The following is a 19638-nucleotide window of genomic DNA, read 5'->3' as shown; positions in this document are numbered from 1 at the left end:
TCCCAAAAGACTAGGGACATACAAGTTAGATTAAACCCTAAAATTTCCTTTCTGCTGCCAAGAAACTGGAAGGTTGTTTCATGTCTTTGATTTTTAAAATAAAGTTGTAAGAAGTTCCTTTCACTTCTGTTCATTAGGAATCATTTCCAAGCAAATCTCTAAGAAAGATACTGAACTACAAGTTTAATTTTTTTTAAAAAAAATAATAATAAATGATATTTTTTCAAATACTTTTCCTTTCACTGCTTTCTCACTGATGAGTACAGAAAGCAAGAGAGGCAGGAAAGCAGAAATGTTTTCTGAAAGACTGGAAAACAATTTGATTATTATTGCACCTTCCAAACCTCAGCATGACAGACACTTGTCAACCATTAGATAGTGGATCATCTTCAATGAGTCAATCATTGAGTTTGCAGTCCTGGATTAAGAAAATCACTGCGAAACAGACATTTAAATTTACCCAAAATCAAGTTTGGAGATTTGATGGCTTTTATCCTGCAAAAGGCAAATTCTAAAACTCCAGGTTAATTATAATCACCGCTGACACATTAACGGGGAAAACACTGTTGTCAACCAAACGCTTTCTACCCATTAAATTTGAGCAAGGTTCTTCCTACACCTCAGGGAGAAGTGGATTTTGATGCTCAACAAAGGAGATGCATTGGACGGAATCTAGGCATTTTCCTTGAAGAATAAGCATCAAACTTGAGTCCTGTTCTATGAGACTAAAGCCTCTTTTCAGAGCTGTTCACATCAGACCAAAGTACTAAGAACTGAGTATACCCGAGGACAGGACCTGCAGCAGAAGCTTCAAGCACGGCCGGCCCGGGTTATTAGGTTTACTTCATCAAGCCGCATACACAGAAGTGGTTTCCTCTCACCTTTATTGCCTACGGATGCAATAAAGCGCTGTATGCTCTGTAGGCTACCAAGAAAACGGTCTCCTAACATAGTGGCATAAAGAAGAACGCCCCGACGAGAGAATGAAACACACCCCAAGGGAGCCCTGACACCCACCCCCTTAGGAGCCCACCCAGGTCCTGTGTGCACCTTCCCACCCCCGAAAATGCTCCCATCTGTGAAGGGTCCCTGGACAGATGTTCCAGGGGAAGAGTCACCAACACCCACCCCCCCACACCCCCTGCGGGTAACACGCGACTAGCTCAGAGAGTACCTGCAGGTCTGAGTGGACGGAGGAGTCAGGCCCCCATCCCAAGGGCGGCTGTGCTGGCCTTTGTCATGGGCAGCACCCCCGGGGTGCAAGCCCTCCCCAGCCAAGGTCGGGGATCAGGGGGGCTCTTGTCAATGGCAGGGGTGAGTCAAGGGCACGCACCTGGGAAGGGACATACAGCAGGAAGGGACACGCACCCAGGAAGGGACACACACCCGGGAAGGGACACACACCCAGTGCTGGGGGCTGTGCTTTTGGAGGGGGAAAGAGAGTCGGCGGGGAGGGGGGTTTGCAGGGTGCAGGATGGAGTGTCTGTGGGGTAGAGGGTAAAGGAGTTTGTGGGGTACAGGAAGTAGTTTGTGAGGTACAGGGTGAAGGGAGTTTGTGGGGTGCAGGGTGCAGGAGTTTGCGGGGTGCGGTAGTTTGCGGGGTGCAGGGTGGAGGGTTTATGGGGCGCAGGAGTCTGCACGGCTGGTACTGGAGCGGCCTCCGCAGCTGGGTCTCAGCGGGGAGACCCCAATGGCCAGCACCAAAACCAGCCTTTCCTTCCTCGATCACTGCGGACGAGGGGCCCTTGGGCTCCCCAGAGCCTACAGAAGCCACCACCCCCGGCCCAGTCACCCCCTCCCGAGCCTGGGAGAAGTCCTGCAGGTTTTCCAAACTCGCCCCGAAAACCCAGCAGCCAGCATGCAGTGAGGGCTGGGAAAGGGGAAGCGAAATAAAAGCAAACCCAAGGCCCCTTCGTTCGCAGAGAGACCAGGGCACCCGAGCTGTGACAGACACCCCCACTCGTGAGCCTCAGAGCCTCGACACCCCTAGGAATACAGTGGGTGGCCTGAGCCTGGAGGGGTTAAGGCACCAGGCCCGGAAAGATAAAAGATAAAAGCCGGCAGGAAAGGGGAAAGGAAGTTTCACAGATCAGGCCCCGCTTTTAAATGGAGAAAACACTTCCGCGCAGAAACCCAGTAACGGTACCTCCCAGGGCTCCTTCTCTTTCAAGGATGGGGATAGCACCAGGGGCACCACCACGGGCCTCTTCATTTTTCCCCCCTTTGGCTGAAATGACACATTTTCTGTTTTCATAGGCCAACAAAGCTGTGGGCTTGACAAATCCATTTTTCTCTTTGAAAGATGAGCAATAAGAGGACAAGTAATAAAGCTGGCATGGAAGTGGCAAGGAAGTGGGCCAGCTCCTCGGCGAGGCATTTTGAAGGAGACGATTCTCTCCCGCCCTGCAGAGACCAACGGCCGGGCGGCCTGCAAAGAAATGCCCCCCAGGGGGACCAGCGGGAGCAGACGGGCACAGGGCTGGGCTCCGGGTCTCTGGGTTGTAATTGGTGATTCTGGGGGGTCAAGTGTGCTTCACACAGAAGCTCCTCTACCACTGACGCCCCCACACCCCCAAAGACGGGACCTTCCTTCTTAGAAAGTGGCATTTCTCTGATGGCTTTGTATAAAATTAGAACACAACTCGGATGCTGTGTCATGTCCTCAGAAGAATTACAACCGAACCACTGTCCCAAAGAGAGAAGGAAACTTGCAACTGAAACAGGAAAATGGATCAGACTAAATTTTAATCAGCCATTAAATTCCTTCAGGTACTATAATGGGGAAATATAATTAGTCACAATGGCCAAATCAAACATCTCCTATTAACTAAGTTGACCAGGTAGTTTACTTCCAAACTAGTACATTATTCTAGGACAATCTATAAAATTCAGAAGTTAAGTCTCTTTATACTTCCTGCACACCCCCGCCCCAAAAACACAGGGACCCATCATGAACACTGGGGAACAAACTTTTAAAAATCCCTAAAGCAGCGCATCCATGCTGCCTGAGCCCACGTGCTGCTTGTGCCCACGTGGCCGAGCACCTGTCGCCCACATCTCCCCTCCTGAGATGTGTCCTTTCATGCTTCCACATCTAATGCCAGGGTGTGTGCAGGGGCGCTATCAGCCCTTGGGGAAGCCCTCGTTCTCTAGAGGGTGTGATTCTCTCTCACTTTCTCTCCCTCCTTCCCCTCCCTCAAAGCCTCCAAATAAAATGTTTTACTTAAAAAAAAAAAAAATCCCTCAAGCTATCAGGGCACCAAGTCCCACTGAATCCAACAAGGCTGCTGGCTGGCAAAGGTTGAAGCAGAGGCAGAGGTGACCACGGGCCCCCCTCAGCAGTCACTGGGCATCTGCTGGACCTTTCTGGAGGGCACAGACAGAAAGCACCACAGCTGCCCAGAGGTACCACTGCCCCAGGGTCACCCCAGCCCATGCCCTTGCCCATCCCAAGGGGGCTCTGCCATGACTGGGGGGAACCCTGTCCTCACATGCACCAACATCGTGCTCTTTGGCTCTGGAGTCGCTGTCCAGGTCGCCAAGGCTGGGCTCCTCATCCAATGCCTGACAGTCCCCGGGCGCGACCACCTGGACAGGCTGCAGGACCCCAGGCCCTTCTGAGAGCTGATCTGTCGGGGCCACGGGCAGGAAGCACAGGCCTGGGCTCCCCGCACACAGCGCGGACGGATCTCGGTCAAGGAACAGTCTCCGCTAGAAACAGTCTCGTTTCTAAAATCAAACTGCCACTGGGACCCGCAAAGGTGCCAAAAGGGGTCCCCTTCAAGCACGTACCCTCCCCCGCCGACAGGCAGGCATGCCGGGAAGGCCAAACAACCTGACGGGCAGCAAGCAAGGGTGACTGCAGTTCCTCCCAGGAGAAACTGCCTACCAAATGCCAGGCCTCCGAGGGTCCTCGCAGAAGTTATTTACAGATAAAGGATCAAGATGAACCGATGTGGCGAGCACGCAATGCTCTCGCGAGCGGCAGGCTGCCGACCACAGCGCTTCGGGTAAGACAGCTCTACGCGGAGACCTTTCACACAGGTTTCCACTTTGCGATTCAAGACCCAGGAAGGCCAGTTCCAGGAGTGAGACTGACGACCGGGTTTGACAGCACACGCACACACGTGTGCCTGCAGGACCATCCTCATCCCCTGCCAAGGACTGAAAGGGTACAGCGGAGAGGACCTCGGTCCAGTGGCCTTTAAAAAGCATGTGCTCCAACTACCCCCGGGGGCATTTCCATCTAACCTGCAGCGAGAACCTAAGACATTACATGTTATCACAGAAGCCCCTGAAACAAGGCGCCTGCCTTTCCGTCGGACAGAACCTTTCCGTTCCCACAATCATGGCCCTGCCCATTTGTGAAAGTCCCTGAGAAGTGTAATGACTGGACCCCGGTGGCCTCCGGGCCAACTCTACAGGCTTTCTGGTCTCCGCGTGCCAGCAGCAGATGGGCAAGAGGAGTCAAGACTGGAGTAAATAAGACATCTCTTTCCAGTAAAATCTTACTCGGCTAGGAAAGCAGGCAAACCACCAACTTTATCACCTTATCCACATACGCACTCTCCCCCAAGTTACTCTCGTTTCACTGGATTCTATCAGCAGAGGAGTCCAGCTTGCTCCAACGGGTGGTTTTTCCCTTCTTAAGTCTCAGAGAACCAAGACCCACTCCCGGGTGGGGGAGGCCTTGCACCCATCGCTGGTTCCAACTCTCTGATGGGTGCCATGTAAAGCGAACTCAAATCAGGAAGTTCCTTCTTTGGGGATAAAGCGCAAAGATGGAATAACGGGAGCGGCAGCCATGTTAACCATGTCGTATAAACCCAAAGACCAAATGCTCAGGGTCTCTGTGGGGGAAGAATTCCACCGCGTAGTTCGCTGCACCCAGTGAGGGGGAGCTGCTCTATGGGAAAGCCCCGTGACAGGAGCGTCAAGTCACGCAGGTGGGAAATAAGACACGGGAGTGGGGGTGGGCCAAAGAGCAAGCTCAGCACTCAGGGCCACCGGCTTTGCATGAGCTGGGACCACAGTTCAAGCCCTGAACCTCAGGGCTCCCACGTCTACCCCCCGGGGGGCCCTACTGTGGTCCCCTGAGCACCGCAGGACCCTGCAACCTCAGGCCCTCGCACTGAACTGTCCAGCCCAGCTGGCCAGGAGCGGCCAAGTGTTCTCACCAGCACTGACACTCGCCAGCTTAGTGACCACACGACCCTCAGGAGAGACACTGCGACAGGTCCAACAGAGGCATCGGCTGACAGATTCTCCTACTAGAGACCAAGAACAGACACCTGGACGGCTTCTTGACTGACAGGAATGTGAACACGATCGACAGGTCGAGCATCGGGAAGACCCCGCCGTGCTTAAGGAGGTTCTGCCTGCAGGGAGGACGTCTGAGATGGAGCTCTGAGGAAGCTAACAAAGGAGGCGGCAGCCGGCACACAGGACAAGACAGACATGAACAGGACACAGAGGGGGAGAAAACGAGAGACAGGAGCCAGCCACAGGCACAGCAAAAGCCTCTGGACAGACCAGCTCCAAGGTTCTCTCGTGCATCTCAGACCACGGCTCTCGCCGGGACCCTTCCCCATGCTCATCAGCCCTTCCACCCAGGTCCTCAGGCTACGCCCCACCTGCGTGGTACCAGAGCGTAGGACTCTGGGCCCACTGCCTGCCCCAGCCAATGCCCACCTCTTTAACCCGTCAGAAGCATCAGCTCTAGGCGCTGACAGAGGCAAAGATTAGGATCTCACAGAGGAAGCCTGGTATCATGAAGAAGTGTTTGGGGGGATGAATGGCGTGGTTTGTCCCCCTTAAAGGTTTGAGATTCCTCCTCTTTCTTCCTCATCGCAGAAATCAGTGACTCCTATCTCACTATTGCTCGGGTCAGAATGATCTGTCTCCTCTGCCCCCACTCACAGCCCATGCCAAAATCAACCCATCAGCAAAGGTCCCCGGGCTCCACCCCTTAAAGAGATCCTTGCAGCGCACTGATGCCATCCGTAGCACCCGGTCACCATCCCACATCACCCAGAAACTGCCCTCCCTCATCACTGGGGCTTCTGGACCCACGTCAGGGCATGGACAGCGCCAAGCAGTCACCCTTTGCTTACAAGGCACAACGCACTCGACATCCCTCTGACCTCAACACGGACTGTCCCATCGATAGGGTCCACTCGACTCTGCCCCCCCCCCAGATTCTCCCGAGATTCACTCTTCTCTCGCTGAGGCTCAGAAGGAACCTCCCTGACCGCCTAACCGCCTCCACCACCCCTTACCCTGTTTTTCCTTCACACCTGTCCCCTTCCAACGTGCCACAGAACTTACCTACGTTTGGAGCCTCCCTCCTACCAGAACGCAGCGTGAGGACGGCGGATCTTACCTGGCTCCGCACTCTGCTGTGCATCTACACCCTGTCCCGCACAGCGGCGGCTGAAGCCTGGGTTAAGCGGGTGAAGTGAACACTAAGAGCCAAGCGGCTGCTGCGGAGTGCTCAGGAGGCGATGGCACTGGAGGGCCGACAGGAGGAGGGCACTTCCTCCACCACCAGCAAGTGCTCCGCAGTCTGGGACGGCTAACAGAGGGCGGAGGGACCAAATGCCAAGGCCAGCAGGACAAGGCAGGACCATCCCCATGCGTCGTGACTTTACACCTCCCGACCCGGAGCCCCCTTCTTCCTCCCCACCCGCCGGCAGCGCGGGCTACCTCCCCTCCCGGCAGGCTTCGACTTGACCTCCTGACCTCCGGGGCATGTACAGACCTGCCTCTGGCCAGTGCTCTGTGTGCCGTGGAGACCGTCCCGGCAACCCAAAGGACAGGGCCAGGTGGGGGCGGGCTCCCTCCAGCCCACTCCGCAAACCCAAGCCTGCTGCCTGCTGGGTCCCAACGGCCAGACCAGCTAGTACTCGCAGAGACCTTAGACACGGGTGAACCCTCGCCCCAGAAGACAGGGGAGGCAAGTGAGGACTCCAGAGGGGAACCAGGGCGAGGCCGGAACACGCTCTGTGCAGGCGCCAGGGTCCTTCTCACAACACTTGACAACACTCTCCAGGAGACACCTCTAACTCGTGGAGACAGAAGGACAACGCCATGGAGAGACTCGCCCGCGGCAACGGACCCAGGGAACGACGACAGGCAGACAGGCAGACACGCGCTGGGGCCGAGGGGCTTTGGGAAGGCCGCCGGGAGCTGCACCCAGTGAGAATGAATCTAATCACTAACATGCAGACACACGCCTCCTCATGGCATGTGACAAACACAACCTGACTCAAGTCAAATTTCTACACCCCAGTTCACAAAAAATACCTGAAACCAAAGATGACACAGGCCTGTTCCTTCAAACCCGCATTCTCCGTCGAACGCGGCTCTCCTTGCTGGTCACTGCCTCGCTCTCTCGAGCTCAAGTTCTCTTGAACACATGTTCCTTTCCTTCTTCCTCCACCCACCCCAGCCCACAGAGTACGAAGCCTCATTCAATAAAAACTCTCTCTCTCTCTCTCTCTCTCTCTCTCTCTCTCTCTCTCAACACTTGACAACACTTTCTCTCTCTCTCTCTCTCTCTCCCTCCCTCCCTCTCCAGGAAGTCATGGTCCAAATTCAGAAAGGGAAGAATGTGGAAAGTACTAATAGTAAAGAAGTTGGGAGGTCATCGAGTAAAAGGAACTGTGGACTGTTTGGATTCGCAGAGATTCGGGCAAACTCCCTGTAGAGAAACACAGGAGCGCCACGACCCATAATGGGTATTTAGGAATTACAGTTAGGGTGTCTCAAAGGCACCGAGGTTGCTTGAAACCTGCATCTCTCAGAAGCCAAAACTGTCACAGGTGAAATTTTGTTATCTCCTCTACCTGATCTTCAAGTGCACCAGCAACAACTGACTCAGAACTCACAGAAAGAACAATTTGGTGGATTTCACCCAAAGCAACAGTGGGACAGAGCGACAGGCCTCCCAATAGGAGAGCAACATCCTATGTTAGCATTCCAGCCAACGGCACGGAGTCTGTCTCTTATCAGGAGACAGCAACCAGGCATGTGCAGCCGGAGGTGCCTGCGAGCTGGCGGGCTGACACGCTCCCGAGACCTGTTGTTGTTAACGGCAGAGTTTAAAGAACTCTTCGAGAGCAGAGTGACTCCACACTATGCAAGATCCTCGACTAAATACTGGATCTGAGGACAAACAGGGATTGCTGAGGCAAGAGCTCAAGCTCAACAAGAACTGGACACTTACTAGGAGCATCAATGTCAAGTCTGAGTGCGCACGGCACGCTGTGGCTAAGCAGACCCTATTCCTGAGTGATACCTGCAACTCTCAAAGGACGCCGGATGGGCACTAACTGAACTGTGCTTCTTTTCCCGCTTATAGGAGTGGGTCTTAGTTCCTGCTTCTTTAAGATGGGAAAAATACGCACCTCAGGGCAACAGCGAGAGAATAGACCCAATTTCGAGAAGCCTGGAAGTGGGCCAGGTGACGGGCATTGAGCAACTACGGTCACACACCATGGTCAGTTCCCTTAAGAAAGGTGCGGCCGTGGCACAAAGCCAACACAAGCTGAACTGTGAACAGCCCTCTTCTAAGACCTAATTTATTACCACTTGTTCCTGCTATTCTGTCCCCAGCTAATGGCCGTAGCTTGCTCCTCCTCCTTCGTCAGAAGTTGAGGTCTCTGCCTTGCCCCAGCACGCTGATAATCCCACCTCTTTCCTCTTCTCACAGAACCTGCCAGCAATACGAGAAGGTGGCCTGCACAAATGCTGCACTTTACCTTCGGGTTGGTACCGGATCCCCCAGCACCGTGCAGGGCACGGCGGGCACTCCAGAGAGCTCTGACACAGGGTTCCGGCTGAGACTAGGCCTGGGCTCTCACCACAGCACACAAGCACACAGTTTGACCCAGAGGAACTGGTAACTCCTGAACCTGAAAATCTGGCTCCCCAGTTCAGCTACCCTTGACCTCTATGACTGGAGAACCTTTCTGCACACTTTAACCCTAAGATGCCCGAGCATCCAAGGGGGATTCTACATCAAACGTGTATGTGTGTGTGTGTGTGTGTGTGTGTGTGTGTGTGTGTGAGAGAGAGAGAGAGAGAGAGAGAGAGAGAGAGAGAGAGAGAGAGAGAATATGTGTGTGTGAGAGAGGAGAGAGTGTGTGTATGTAAGAGAGAGAGCGCGTGCGCAAGCCAGTCAGTTTGGTTATTTTAAACCTTGACCGCCTTCAGCACGGATGGGGTTCACCTTCATGATTTCTATCCTCATTCTACTTGCTTCCAACTTTCCATTCCTAGAAAAATCATTCCTCGAAGAACAGGGGCCACCAAGTTTCTTACACCAGACGTTTCTCCTCTCCATGTGGCTGAGGCCAGGCAACGTAAACAAAAAGTCTTCCTGGTAGAGCAGATACTGATTCTCCCAGGAAGTCACATCATTAATACAAGAGGCCCGAAACGGAGACAGTTGCTCAGATGTTTCGGTTGGGAAATTTAGAGATCGTTCCATTTTTGGAGACTGAAACATTCTCAATAATACAACATGGGCCCACAAACAGGGAAACTTAACAACTGGAAGGACCAACAGAACTGATGTCCTGAACTGAACCTAAGAAACGAACGGAAACCTGGTACGAGAGAGCATGCATGCCGCTGGCTTTTTCTTCTGCATTTCAGACAAGTAAACTGGTGCAAAAGAGCCAGAGAACCTGGATCTGGACCGCCAGGTCCTGAAATTACAAGCAGCTTCTGATGACTTTCTCCTAATCAGATAGAATGCTTCATTTTTGGGAAATTATACTGAAAGGGGTTTTCTTCGCTTTACTCTTCTAAGACTAAGCGAACACAAAGCCCTGGCCCTCAGCCCCCACACAAGACGGCGTTCCTGGGGGCAAGGACGCTGGCCCGGGACAGCCAGGGCCTCCCTGACGGAAGCCGGGTATCTAACTCGGGGTTTAAAAATAGTGCACTTCACACTACGGCCCTCTGGGGAACTGCCAACGAAGTAGCAAGTAGCCCCCAGCAAAGGGGCGACAAGCTACTACTAGACCGTGTGTTGACTTAACAGGTTCAAGTGATGGTGAGAGAGGACCCTCAAGTACCCCTTCCTGTAACACACGCCCGGTCAAGAGCCTGCCCCCAGCCTGCGCCTTTCCCTGCGCCCCACATCCGCAGCAAAAGGAGATCTCCTATCCCCCACAGGCACATGCAACACCAGAACGCACACTGGAAGCAGGGCAGACGTCGGGGAGTATCCAGGGTCTCCCACCCCTCACAGACGCCAAGGGCCCAGGCACACTTCCCGCACCTGCAGGCCAGCCCGACTGAGATCTGGTGGCCACCACGTCGGCTTCTCAGACAGGGCGACAACCACAGCAAGGGGACTGCGTCACCTCTGCACTTGGGTTCCTTCTCCTGACTGGAAGGAAAGCATTTTCTAAACCTGGGCCCTAGCTCCTTCTCTTCAGATTGTGCACACCTGTCGCCTTGGAAAAGCCGGGCAAGGAGTCGCCTGATCCCTGAGAACTACTGGCCTGCGGCTTTTAGAGAGGGTCGGCTGGGAGACTCGGACACCACACGCTGCCCAGAAGCAAGGAGTTCAGTTCTCACGCTTCAGAACACCGCCAGGCAAGGGGCCAACAGCTCCTGGATGAAGACACACATGCCCATGTCTGACAAGGGTCGTTCGAGGGACAGTCTCCGGGAGCTCTCCAACGTACGCTCCACCTCAGAGGCAGAAGTTTGCCCCGGCTTCTTTAACACGCAGGCTCTGACACGTGTGAACATATGCAAGGACGCCAGACCAGGCAGGACTGACTCCTTCTGATGGAAGGACTGACATACCACGCAACTGGCCTTGCGAGGCTCTTCCGTAACGGGAGAGCACAGAAGAAGAAATCCAAGACTGGGGGCCATTTGCCTGAGATCACAATGCCACGCCAGACACGGCCACCTTCAAGGCCACACTACCACGTCATCTGCAAAGACTCCCGTCTTCCAGGTGGGGAAGCGGGAGTCTGAGCAGGGCGGAGCTCTGGGAGACGGGAGCCAGGAATCTGCCCACAAATGTCTTTCTAGTCTCCCCTCGCCAGTTCTTCGTGGATGCTGACATGAGACAACTTCACCAGGGGGCTTGGGTTCACTCAGGAAATGAAAAATCAGAGCACCAGCCAACAGAAGCAGCAGCTTTCATGCCCCAAAGTAAGTTAAAACTAACGGTAAAAATAGAAAAATCCTGAAGACCATACATACGTACCTGAAACATTTAAGTTTAATATGTAGACATATTCACTTGCCAATCTTAATGAGCCTCAGAGCACCTGATGTGAAGTCAGCTGCTGACTCAAGTTCCTCCTGCTTGGTCTAAACCAGGGGTTTTTAACCTTGCACTCCTGCAAACCCGGGGATATTTAATAATAAAGGGATCCCATGGACCACTATGGCAGAAAGAAAAATCACTACTTATAATCACATTTTGCATCTTCACTTTAAGACATGATATAAAATGATTTTTTCTTTTTTAATCCAAGTGGACCATGTATTAAGCAGCACAAACATTTCTGAGGCCCAGCAGGAAACCCAGCCGGACACGAGACAGTTGGAAACCACTTATCTTGTGCACCACATCTATAAAGGAGTTGCCTCTGATCTCTACTTTCAGTTTCACTGACGTGGCAGATCAATGCAAGTCCTCCTGGAACCCGCGCGACTCCTCCAAACGTATCTCACTCTATACCCGCTGCTTGAGGGACTCACCTTCCTTCTTTCCAATTTGGTTTTCAGAGAGGGGAAACTGAATTTGCAATCACCAAATCACTTCACATGATATTTATATTATGATTCTGAAAACAAGATTACCTGCCATCAAAGTCTTGAAAACCTCCTCTGGCAAACGAACCGCTTGCCAGGCAACAAGGGGGCACATACGTGAGCAGCCTCCCCGCCACACACACTGAGAACAGTCTGCACACACCTGACTCTAGGAGAGTCTGTGACCTGGCCAGGGAGAGAAGAAACACTCACCAATTCAGGGAATGCTGAGTGGGAAGGGACTCGGAGAAGACAGAAGAATACCATCCGAGAAAGAGGGCAGCATCTCTCCTGGCCTACCAGTGAGGCTCCCCCAGGGTCCAGGATGTGCCAAATGAGCTCAAATGAAGCCCTGTCGATTGTCAGAGAGGAGGTCAGGCAGAGAGGGAGGGGATGCCATGGAATGCCAAAGGAAACGAAAAGGAACCCGTCTGCAGCAGTCTGCAGCGTCTGTTTGCTCCGTGCACCAAATGCAGAATGGGCAAGAGTGGACTGGCGAGGCTTAGGAAAGAATGTGTCCCGTCACAGGCCATCTCGGGCATCACGTCCACTCTCAATGTCTCTGGAACAGAGAGGGGTATCAGGATTTGACACAACCATTGGAAAGCAAGCAGGCCACCCGGAAGCATTACTGCACAGGGCTTTGTCTTTTGTTTCCTCGTTAAAAACGCATCTGGAGTCTGAATAGTTCGCGAAGGCTCACTTCCCTGCACTGTGAGGCCTGTTTCTAGGAACCGACTGTCCGAGGAAACTCGAAGAATCCAGACGAGAAAGATGAGTGGCTCACCCAGGGCGGGGGAGGGGCCGGAGGGAGCCAAGAATAGAACTGAATCTGGCCAACCCCGGGTACGGAAGGCAAGAGAAGACGGCCACAAAAAAAAAAAAAGGTAGGAAAGTCTTGAATGAGGTGATTCGTTACGTTCGGCCCACACACAACTAAAAGGCAATAATCGGCACCAAAAGGAATAAGAAATGCCAGAGCTTATTAGGAAATGCCAGTGGGAGAAGAAAAAAGGCAAATCAGATCAAAGTCAATAAAACAATAAAAAGGTCAGAGGCATTGTAGAGAAAGAAGGGACGAATCAGAGCACAACTGCCGGAAAGGAATACTATACTATAAATGCAGAGAACTGCTGAGTCCAGGAAACACGGCATCCGTATCAGGTGTGGAGTTAGGCACTGGCAAGGGTCTGCAAGGGCCAGAGGGGAAACGGGGTTATTTTGTATTTTGTAACAGGGCTCTATTTTTATAGATTCCCTTATGATCTCTGAAATCTGAAATTTCATGCAATTTTCATATCTTTTTTTTTAAGAAAGGAAAAGTGTTCTAGATTTTGAATTTTTTAGTATTATTTTTTAAAAACATGTAAAATCCCGGGCGGGACAGAGTATGCAGTGGGTAGTGTGTGTGCCTTACAAGCACCTGACCTGGGTTTGATCCCTAGCAAGCACCCCTTCTGGTTCCCTGAGCACCGCTGGGCGTGGGCCTCCCCCTCCCCAACACCCCCAAGTAAAATCCTTTCTTGCAGGCCACGGGAATAGAGACGGCAGGAAACACTGGGTCTGTAAAACAGACTTTACAACTCCCGCCCTAAGTTACGCACCTTTTCCAAAGTTTTGAGATGTTCCTTTAGGTGAAGCGGTAACTTACCGGACATTCAGAGATTTGAGAGTTTTCTGACCTTTGACTAATACTTTACATGGGTTCCCCTAGAGAGGACGGTGGGCATGCGCAGAGCTCCTTCGGGTTAAGAGTACGACCTTCTGCAGGAGGAGAGACTCCTTCTCTCCACCCGGCAGGCTGTGCCACCCCACAAATGCAACAGAGACACCCCAGGAAAGCCACGACGAGGAAACACTGGCAATTTCGTTCTTCGCCACTTCCAAACTCTTCCGTTTTTTAAGGTAATTCTAAACACTGAAAGTGAGATGACTCGATCGCAGTCTCCCTGTGAGAACCTAGGTTTCACAAGCAGTGAGCGGCAGGACTGGGTGACGTAAGTTACTCGGGACAACGAAAAACTCCACTGCCCGTCAGCCTGAGAGGAGTCATACATACAAAGCACTGTGGCCAGCGGGAAGAGGGTCCGGGCCGACCCCCACCAGCCACTCCGGGCAGCTTGGCTGGAGCTAGGGGGCAGAACCAGGACTCCTCCTCCCATCACTCGCTGTGGCAAAAGGCTGTCACCCAAGAATACTTTAAAACCAAATCAGAGTATGACATGGCCTGCGAGACGAGACGCGGCTCTCACCACTGGGAACTGAATTGCAAAGGTCTGCTTTCAAGCAGAGACACACGGGGCAATTATGAAAGCTCCAAGCTGTTTAGAGAGGGCCTGCGAGAGAGAAGAAGAGATAAAAGGGAATTTAGCTGGCTAGCAAGCGGCAACGGAGACACATCCACTTGAACAGGGACTGGCGGCCACCTGAGAGCAGACATGTCGCTTTTCCCTGGTTTTCAAACGTCACCAAGACGAGGTACAAGGCCCCGGGGTCGGTCAGCCCCATACCTGAACTCAGTAGCCTCCTACGACTCCACCAAAAGTCAACTAAAATGCAAACAGTCTGCAGGTGTAAACTTGCTGAAGATCAAAGAAGTCTGGATACAACCTTAGAACAAATGCACTATTACTTCTCTTCATCAAAAAGGCTTTGGAGTAAAGAGAAACGAGAGACTGTTCTGCTCACGATCAGTAAATACACAAGTTGGGAACTGAAATCTCACCACAATTGTTTCCAAAACCAGATTGCAAATTCAATTCAGACTGCATTGAAAAAAAAAAAACAAAAAAACTCTAGCTATGAAAAACTATTTCAAGGAGTTATTCTAAAATTTAGAATATAATCTTCTCATGTAATTAAAAATAAATGTGGGGTCCTGAATATGGAATAACTTGTGAAATCAGTATTAAGAAGACTTAAGATTTCTAAAGACGCAATCTGCTCTTTTTCCTACTAGAAAAGCATATACAAGTGAGTATTTACTAATGGTACTCTTTTTGTACACAGAGGCATTCACTTAGCAATTCAGTGAGCTATTCTTTAAACCACTGACCGTTATTTCATTCACGTAAAAATTCCTAAGCCAAAATGAGATTTTAGGGGGAAGAATTTTTTTTAAACAAAGTTTTCACAACTCTAGTATATGCCAACCATGCTTATCCTTTGGGAAAATGAACTAAGCCATGCTCACTAATGGCCGTGTCCCCAAGTCACCAAATAGAAATGTTCTACATAGTTGTTGTTTTTTACCTAAAACCTCGTCTTCCTGAACCCATCCCCAAAGTAAGTTTCCACAGGTTCCCCTGGGCTTCTCTACCTTCATCACTGCAAGTCAGTCTGCACTGACTGAATGTTCTCAGTGAGACCAAAGGCACCCTCTTCTGCGACTGCCTCAAGCATAGGCTTCGGCCCAGTCTGGCCCAAAGCACCTGTCTCCCTCCTCCGGACACTGGAACAACCTAGCCAGGAGGATAGGGAGGGGTGGGGGTGAATTCACCCTCTCACAGCTGGCCTTTCTTTTCTGAAAAGAAAAAAAGAAAAAGAACAATCCAGCCACCCGCAGCCTCTGGTCTCACCTCTGGAGCTAGGTTCTTCCACAGTTACCTGGAAGGCCGCTTCCACAGTGATCACAGCTGGGCCCGTGCTCACGGGTCTACGGGAGGCTCTGAAAAGCGTTTCTGAAGACTCTTAGCTAGACGATCTAGGACTGACCCTGTCGGGTCTAAACCGGCACTTTTCCAAGTGGCTTTGGTCTTCGCCTGTTAAAAGACCTGGTCTCTCCACACCCATCACTGAGTCCAGTTGCACCCCTCCACCTATTCTTCACAACAATCAAATGGGGGGCAGGAGGAGGAATTAAAAAAGAAGAAGAACTTGTTTTAAATATCCACATAGTAAAATCAAGTTCAAGTTACATGGCACTTGCCCATCGATTTCTTCCTGGGAGAACTGTATTTAGAAATAACAGTATATGCCCAACTGTGGAGGTAACCACAAAAACAGAGATTCATCTGCTCCCAATTCCAGACCGGGGGTGGGGGGTGAGGGGGAATGGTAGCGAGTGTGACTGACGTAATGGCCGGGCACCCTGGACCCTTCAGCCAGAGTCTCTGGGGCATAAGGACACAGGTGTCACCTGTTCTCTAGCAGATGTTGAAATCTTCCCCTAGCACCTGCATTTAAATCTCTAAAACTCTGGTGTGCTCAGTTTCAGAGAAGGAGGGTCAGATATACAGATTAAGATATACATCTTAAGTCAGAAAGACTTTAGATGTTTATGCAGAGTGGGCTGGGAACAGGCACCTCGGCGCCATACCTGCCGGGACCTGGGGACCTAAGCAGATTTCCCCCAAAAAATTGACTGGCAGGGAGCAGTCATCAAAGTACAGGGACACACTGTAACAGTTCTACCCTGCAGCAACACTGTAACAGTTCCACCCTGCAGCATGGAAAACTAATATATACAAGATGGAACCGAGGTACCGGAGACTTTCCGCTCCCAGAAGAATCCCAAACCGCCAGGGGTTCAGATTCCGGCTTCCCAGGACCTGGGGAAGACGCACCAGCTCACCACAGCATTCTTGCATTGTGCAAATATGTTCATTTTATTCCCAGCCCTCAAATTTTAGAAATCAACTTTTGCAAACTGAAGGTGAGTTTTTGTAAGCTGGAAGCAAGTAAAGATTGTTGGAACCCTTAAGTCTTTTGTTACACACTTACAAACTACCCAAGTCAGTGACTTCATTTAGGCCAAGGATCTCTGAAGCAGTTTTACTATTGTTACAATGTCCTCGCTGCAGTTTTGTTTTTTTTTTGGGGGGGGGGTCCTCAAAAGGGAGTTTACCTACAGTATCTTGCTAGGGTTCCCCATCCCCCACCCCTTGCCCAGATTAAGGCAAGCACTGAATACAGTCCCTCTGGCAGAACTCCAATTCATGGTCTAACTGAACTAGCCTGAAACGTATGCTGACCACACAAAAAAAATTACGAGTAACATGTTAAAGGAAATACAGATCATGAATATACACATGCAGCCAGATAACCAATGCACTTGGCAGCCGTGCTGAAAGCAAAAAAGGCATTCTGGATTTTTCATTCCAAACGCCTCTGGACTGGACAAAATAGTACCTCTATAAACTGACCTGCTTCCCCCCAAACAGGTAACACATTTCTGTAGAATAAATAGCATGCCCAAGTATCTCCTAAAGAGCTAGAAGTAGGCTTACCATTTTTGCACATAATTGTCTGTTCATTTTAATAATGCGTTATTTTTATTTTAAGTGTTTTTGATCGTTTTAAAAATCTTATCACGGAGGGCAGAGGGCTCGTTCTCTGGGGGTAACCACCGCGATCTTTCTGCCAAATGCAGGAAGATGGAACCTGGGGGGGCGCATTGGCAGGGCTGAGGCCACTCTCTAGACAGAACCCCCCAGGTCCCGACTAGATAGTAGGCAATGATTCCCTCCACCCCCCCGCACCCGCCCCCTGAACCGTTTTGTTATCTCCAATAGCGCCAGACCCCGGGCTGAAATTCACCAAACTTCCTAACCACTACTCGGCCAAATCGCCCCCCATCCCCCACCCCAGTCCGATGGCGCGACCCCCAAGTCCGATCCCCCACCACGTGCTCCCAGGGCCTCTCAGAGCTGTGCGTGGTACAAGAGGCTTCCAAAGTTCAGAAATTCGCTTCCGTTTTTATTTTTATTATACCTGGGAGAAGAGGAAAATAAAAGGGGGGAGGGGGAGGGCACGCGAGGGGCTCTCCTGACGAATGAATTCAGGCTAGTAGCGGACCTGGCCCAGAACACAGGAGCACCACCCCCACCCCCCAGTGGACGCGCTGCGGGTGGGCGTCCCCAACCGTCCCCAAACCTGGAATTTCCCACCCCCCTCCTCCCGCCACTGCCTCCAGGGGGGCCTCCCAAGCAGCAGGGGAGGACAGGAGAAAAGTTTCTCTGGAAGGCGCCAAGAAAAGCTACAGATCTGATGAATGAAACCGGGCTAAGGGCATGCATCCCCCCCCTCCCACGCAGGGGCTAAGGGCATCCCCACCCCCAGCACACAGACCCCCAGCCCACCTCGCCCGCAAGCGGGCTTTTTTTTTTTTTTTTACCCGCTGAAGTCAAAAAAAGATAAGTCCGAGATGGGTTGAAAACAAAAGAACCACCACCGAATCCCCCCACCCGAGAGCGCGGTCCAGCACGCGGCCCGGCCAAAGCGCTCCTACGGGAGGAGGTGGGGGGGAGGGAGGAGAGGAGGGAGGGTGCGGGGGGGGCGCGCGCGGACGGTCCCGGCGGAGGCGGGCACGCTGCGGGCGGCGCCGGGGGTCCTCTGCCCGCTCCCCCGGCCACCCGGACCACCACCACCCGCACCACCCCGCCCCGCAGGCCGGCGCGCGAGTCACACCCTCCCGGCACACACCCCCGCGCCCGCGCGCACGCGGCCTCGCCGCGCCAGCCTGGGAGGTGGGGGGGGGGGCGGTGAGGGATTGCGGGAGAGCCCCCCGCGCGCGCGCGACCCCCAGCCCCGGCTTCCCACCCACCCAGGCCTCCCCTCCGCCGCGCGGCCGGAGGGGGACGGCAGCCTAGCGGCCCACGGGGGATCGGGTGTTGGGGAGGGGGGGGACACCCGCGCCGGCGACGCGCCCGGGGCGCTCTCGCCCGGGACGAGGGGGAACGGGAAGGTCACTCACCCGCTGCATGGCTTTCAGGATCAAAGCCAGCTCGTAGCGGGGCATGCCCGACCGGGTAGGCGCGCGCGGCTCCCGGGAGAGCCGGCGGGGCTGTGCGCGGGGCGGCGGATGAGCGCGGGGCAAGCCGGAAGGCTCCGGACGCCGAAAGCACGCTCCGGCCGCGGGAGCCCGGGCTTAAAGACGCCGGCAGCTGCGCAGAGCGCCGGCCACGCCCCCCGCCCGGGCACGGCCACGCCCCCGCCCGGGCGCGGCCACGCCCGCGCGCGCCTCGCCACGCCCCCTCCTTAAGGCGGCCGCGCCGCGCCCCCCTCGACAGGCGGTTTCGCTCGGCGCCCCGCAGCTCCCTTCCTGGGGCGCCCGCGTTCCCGACACCCCGGGCAGCACCGAGCTGGGCAGTGGGCAGTGCCGCGGGCGCGCCCGCCACGCCTCCCCGCCGACCCCCCGGCTACCTAGGGTTCTCGAACCAGCTGGAACTTTCCATGCCTTCCGTCTCGTCCTGGGCGGCGGGCGAGCCTGCGCCCCCGTGTGCGCCTGCGCCACGGTGCGGGCTTGTGGGTGCGCGCGCCCCTCGCCCGCGGTTCCTCCCCCCGCACCCGCCCCCGGAGCTCTGGGGACCCAGCGCGGTGGCCACGCTGGTGTTGCCCAGCGGGGCTGCGGCCGCTGCAGCAGGGAAGCTTGCGGGCACCCCCCACCCCCAGCCCACCGCCGCTGCCTTCCGGCGCTCGGAGCTGTTCTCGAACCTTCCTGCACCCTCCCCTACGACTATGCTCCTCCTTCCCCGCGCTGGATGTGCAAGGGCAGCGGGGGACCCCTCCCTAGCGGCCGCCCCCCATCCCCTACCCCCGGTCCCCTCTGGCCGGCTTCCCGGCCTCAAGTGCGCCACCCCGGGGCCCCTGCCCCAGGGTTCGGATGCGGCCCGCCCCCGCCGGCTGCTTGACCTTGGGCCCGCTGCCTCTGCGGAAAGGGGCCGTGAAGGACACCTGCTTCCCGGGGCTGCGGTGCCTGGGAATGAGTTAATGCAACCAGGCTGCTCGCTCAGCCTGGCACAGGCCCAGCGAGGCGAGACCCGGGCCTGGACACACGTGTTGCTTCCAAGGACAGGCCAATACTTTTGGTTCGAACTAATCATGTTCTGTCCATGTTTTCTGGCC

At 53.8% G+C, this 19638-nt stretch overlaps 2 protein-coding genes across 4 annotated transcripts in view; both read right to left on the bottom strand.

Moving 5' to 3' along the window:
- Positions 1-18625, bottom strand: part of SLC5A3 (solute carrier family 5 member 3) — a 30824-nt gene extending 12199 nt beyond the window's left edge. For 2 of the 3 annotated variants that reach the window (XR_008628431.1, XM_055124992.1), the window contains exon 1: positions 18488-18625. The gene's annotated coding sequence lies outside the window, so the exon portion shown is untranslated. Of the gene's footprint in view, positions 1-12006; positions 12408-18487 lie in introns of those variants that run through there. The other variant, XM_055124993.1, reaches the window with a different exon arrangement.
- Positions 1-18682, bottom strand: part of MRPS6 (mitochondrial ribosomal protein S6) — a 68473-nt gene extending 49791 nt beyond the window's left edge. Inside the window, exon 1 of the mRNA XM_055124994.1 lies at positions 18488-18682. Coding sequence (XP_054980969.1) covers positions 18488-18532 — 45 coding nt within the window. The 5' untranslated portion in view covers positions 18533-18682. The remainder of the gene's footprint in view (positions 1-18487) is intronic.
- Positions 18683-19638: the final 956 nt, after the last annotated feature.

The sequence above is a fragment of the Sorex araneus genome, chromosome 2 (assembly GCF_027595985.1).
Source record: "Sorex araneus isolate mSorAra2 chromosome 2, mSorAra2.pri, whole genome shotgun sequence".
In the NCBI taxonomy this organism is placed as follows: Eukaryota; Metazoa; Chordata; class Mammalia; order Eulipotyphla; family Soricidae; genus Sorex; species Sorex araneus.
Note: the sequence above shows the minus strand (reverse complement) of the source record. Positions and strands in the feature narration are given on the sequence as shown.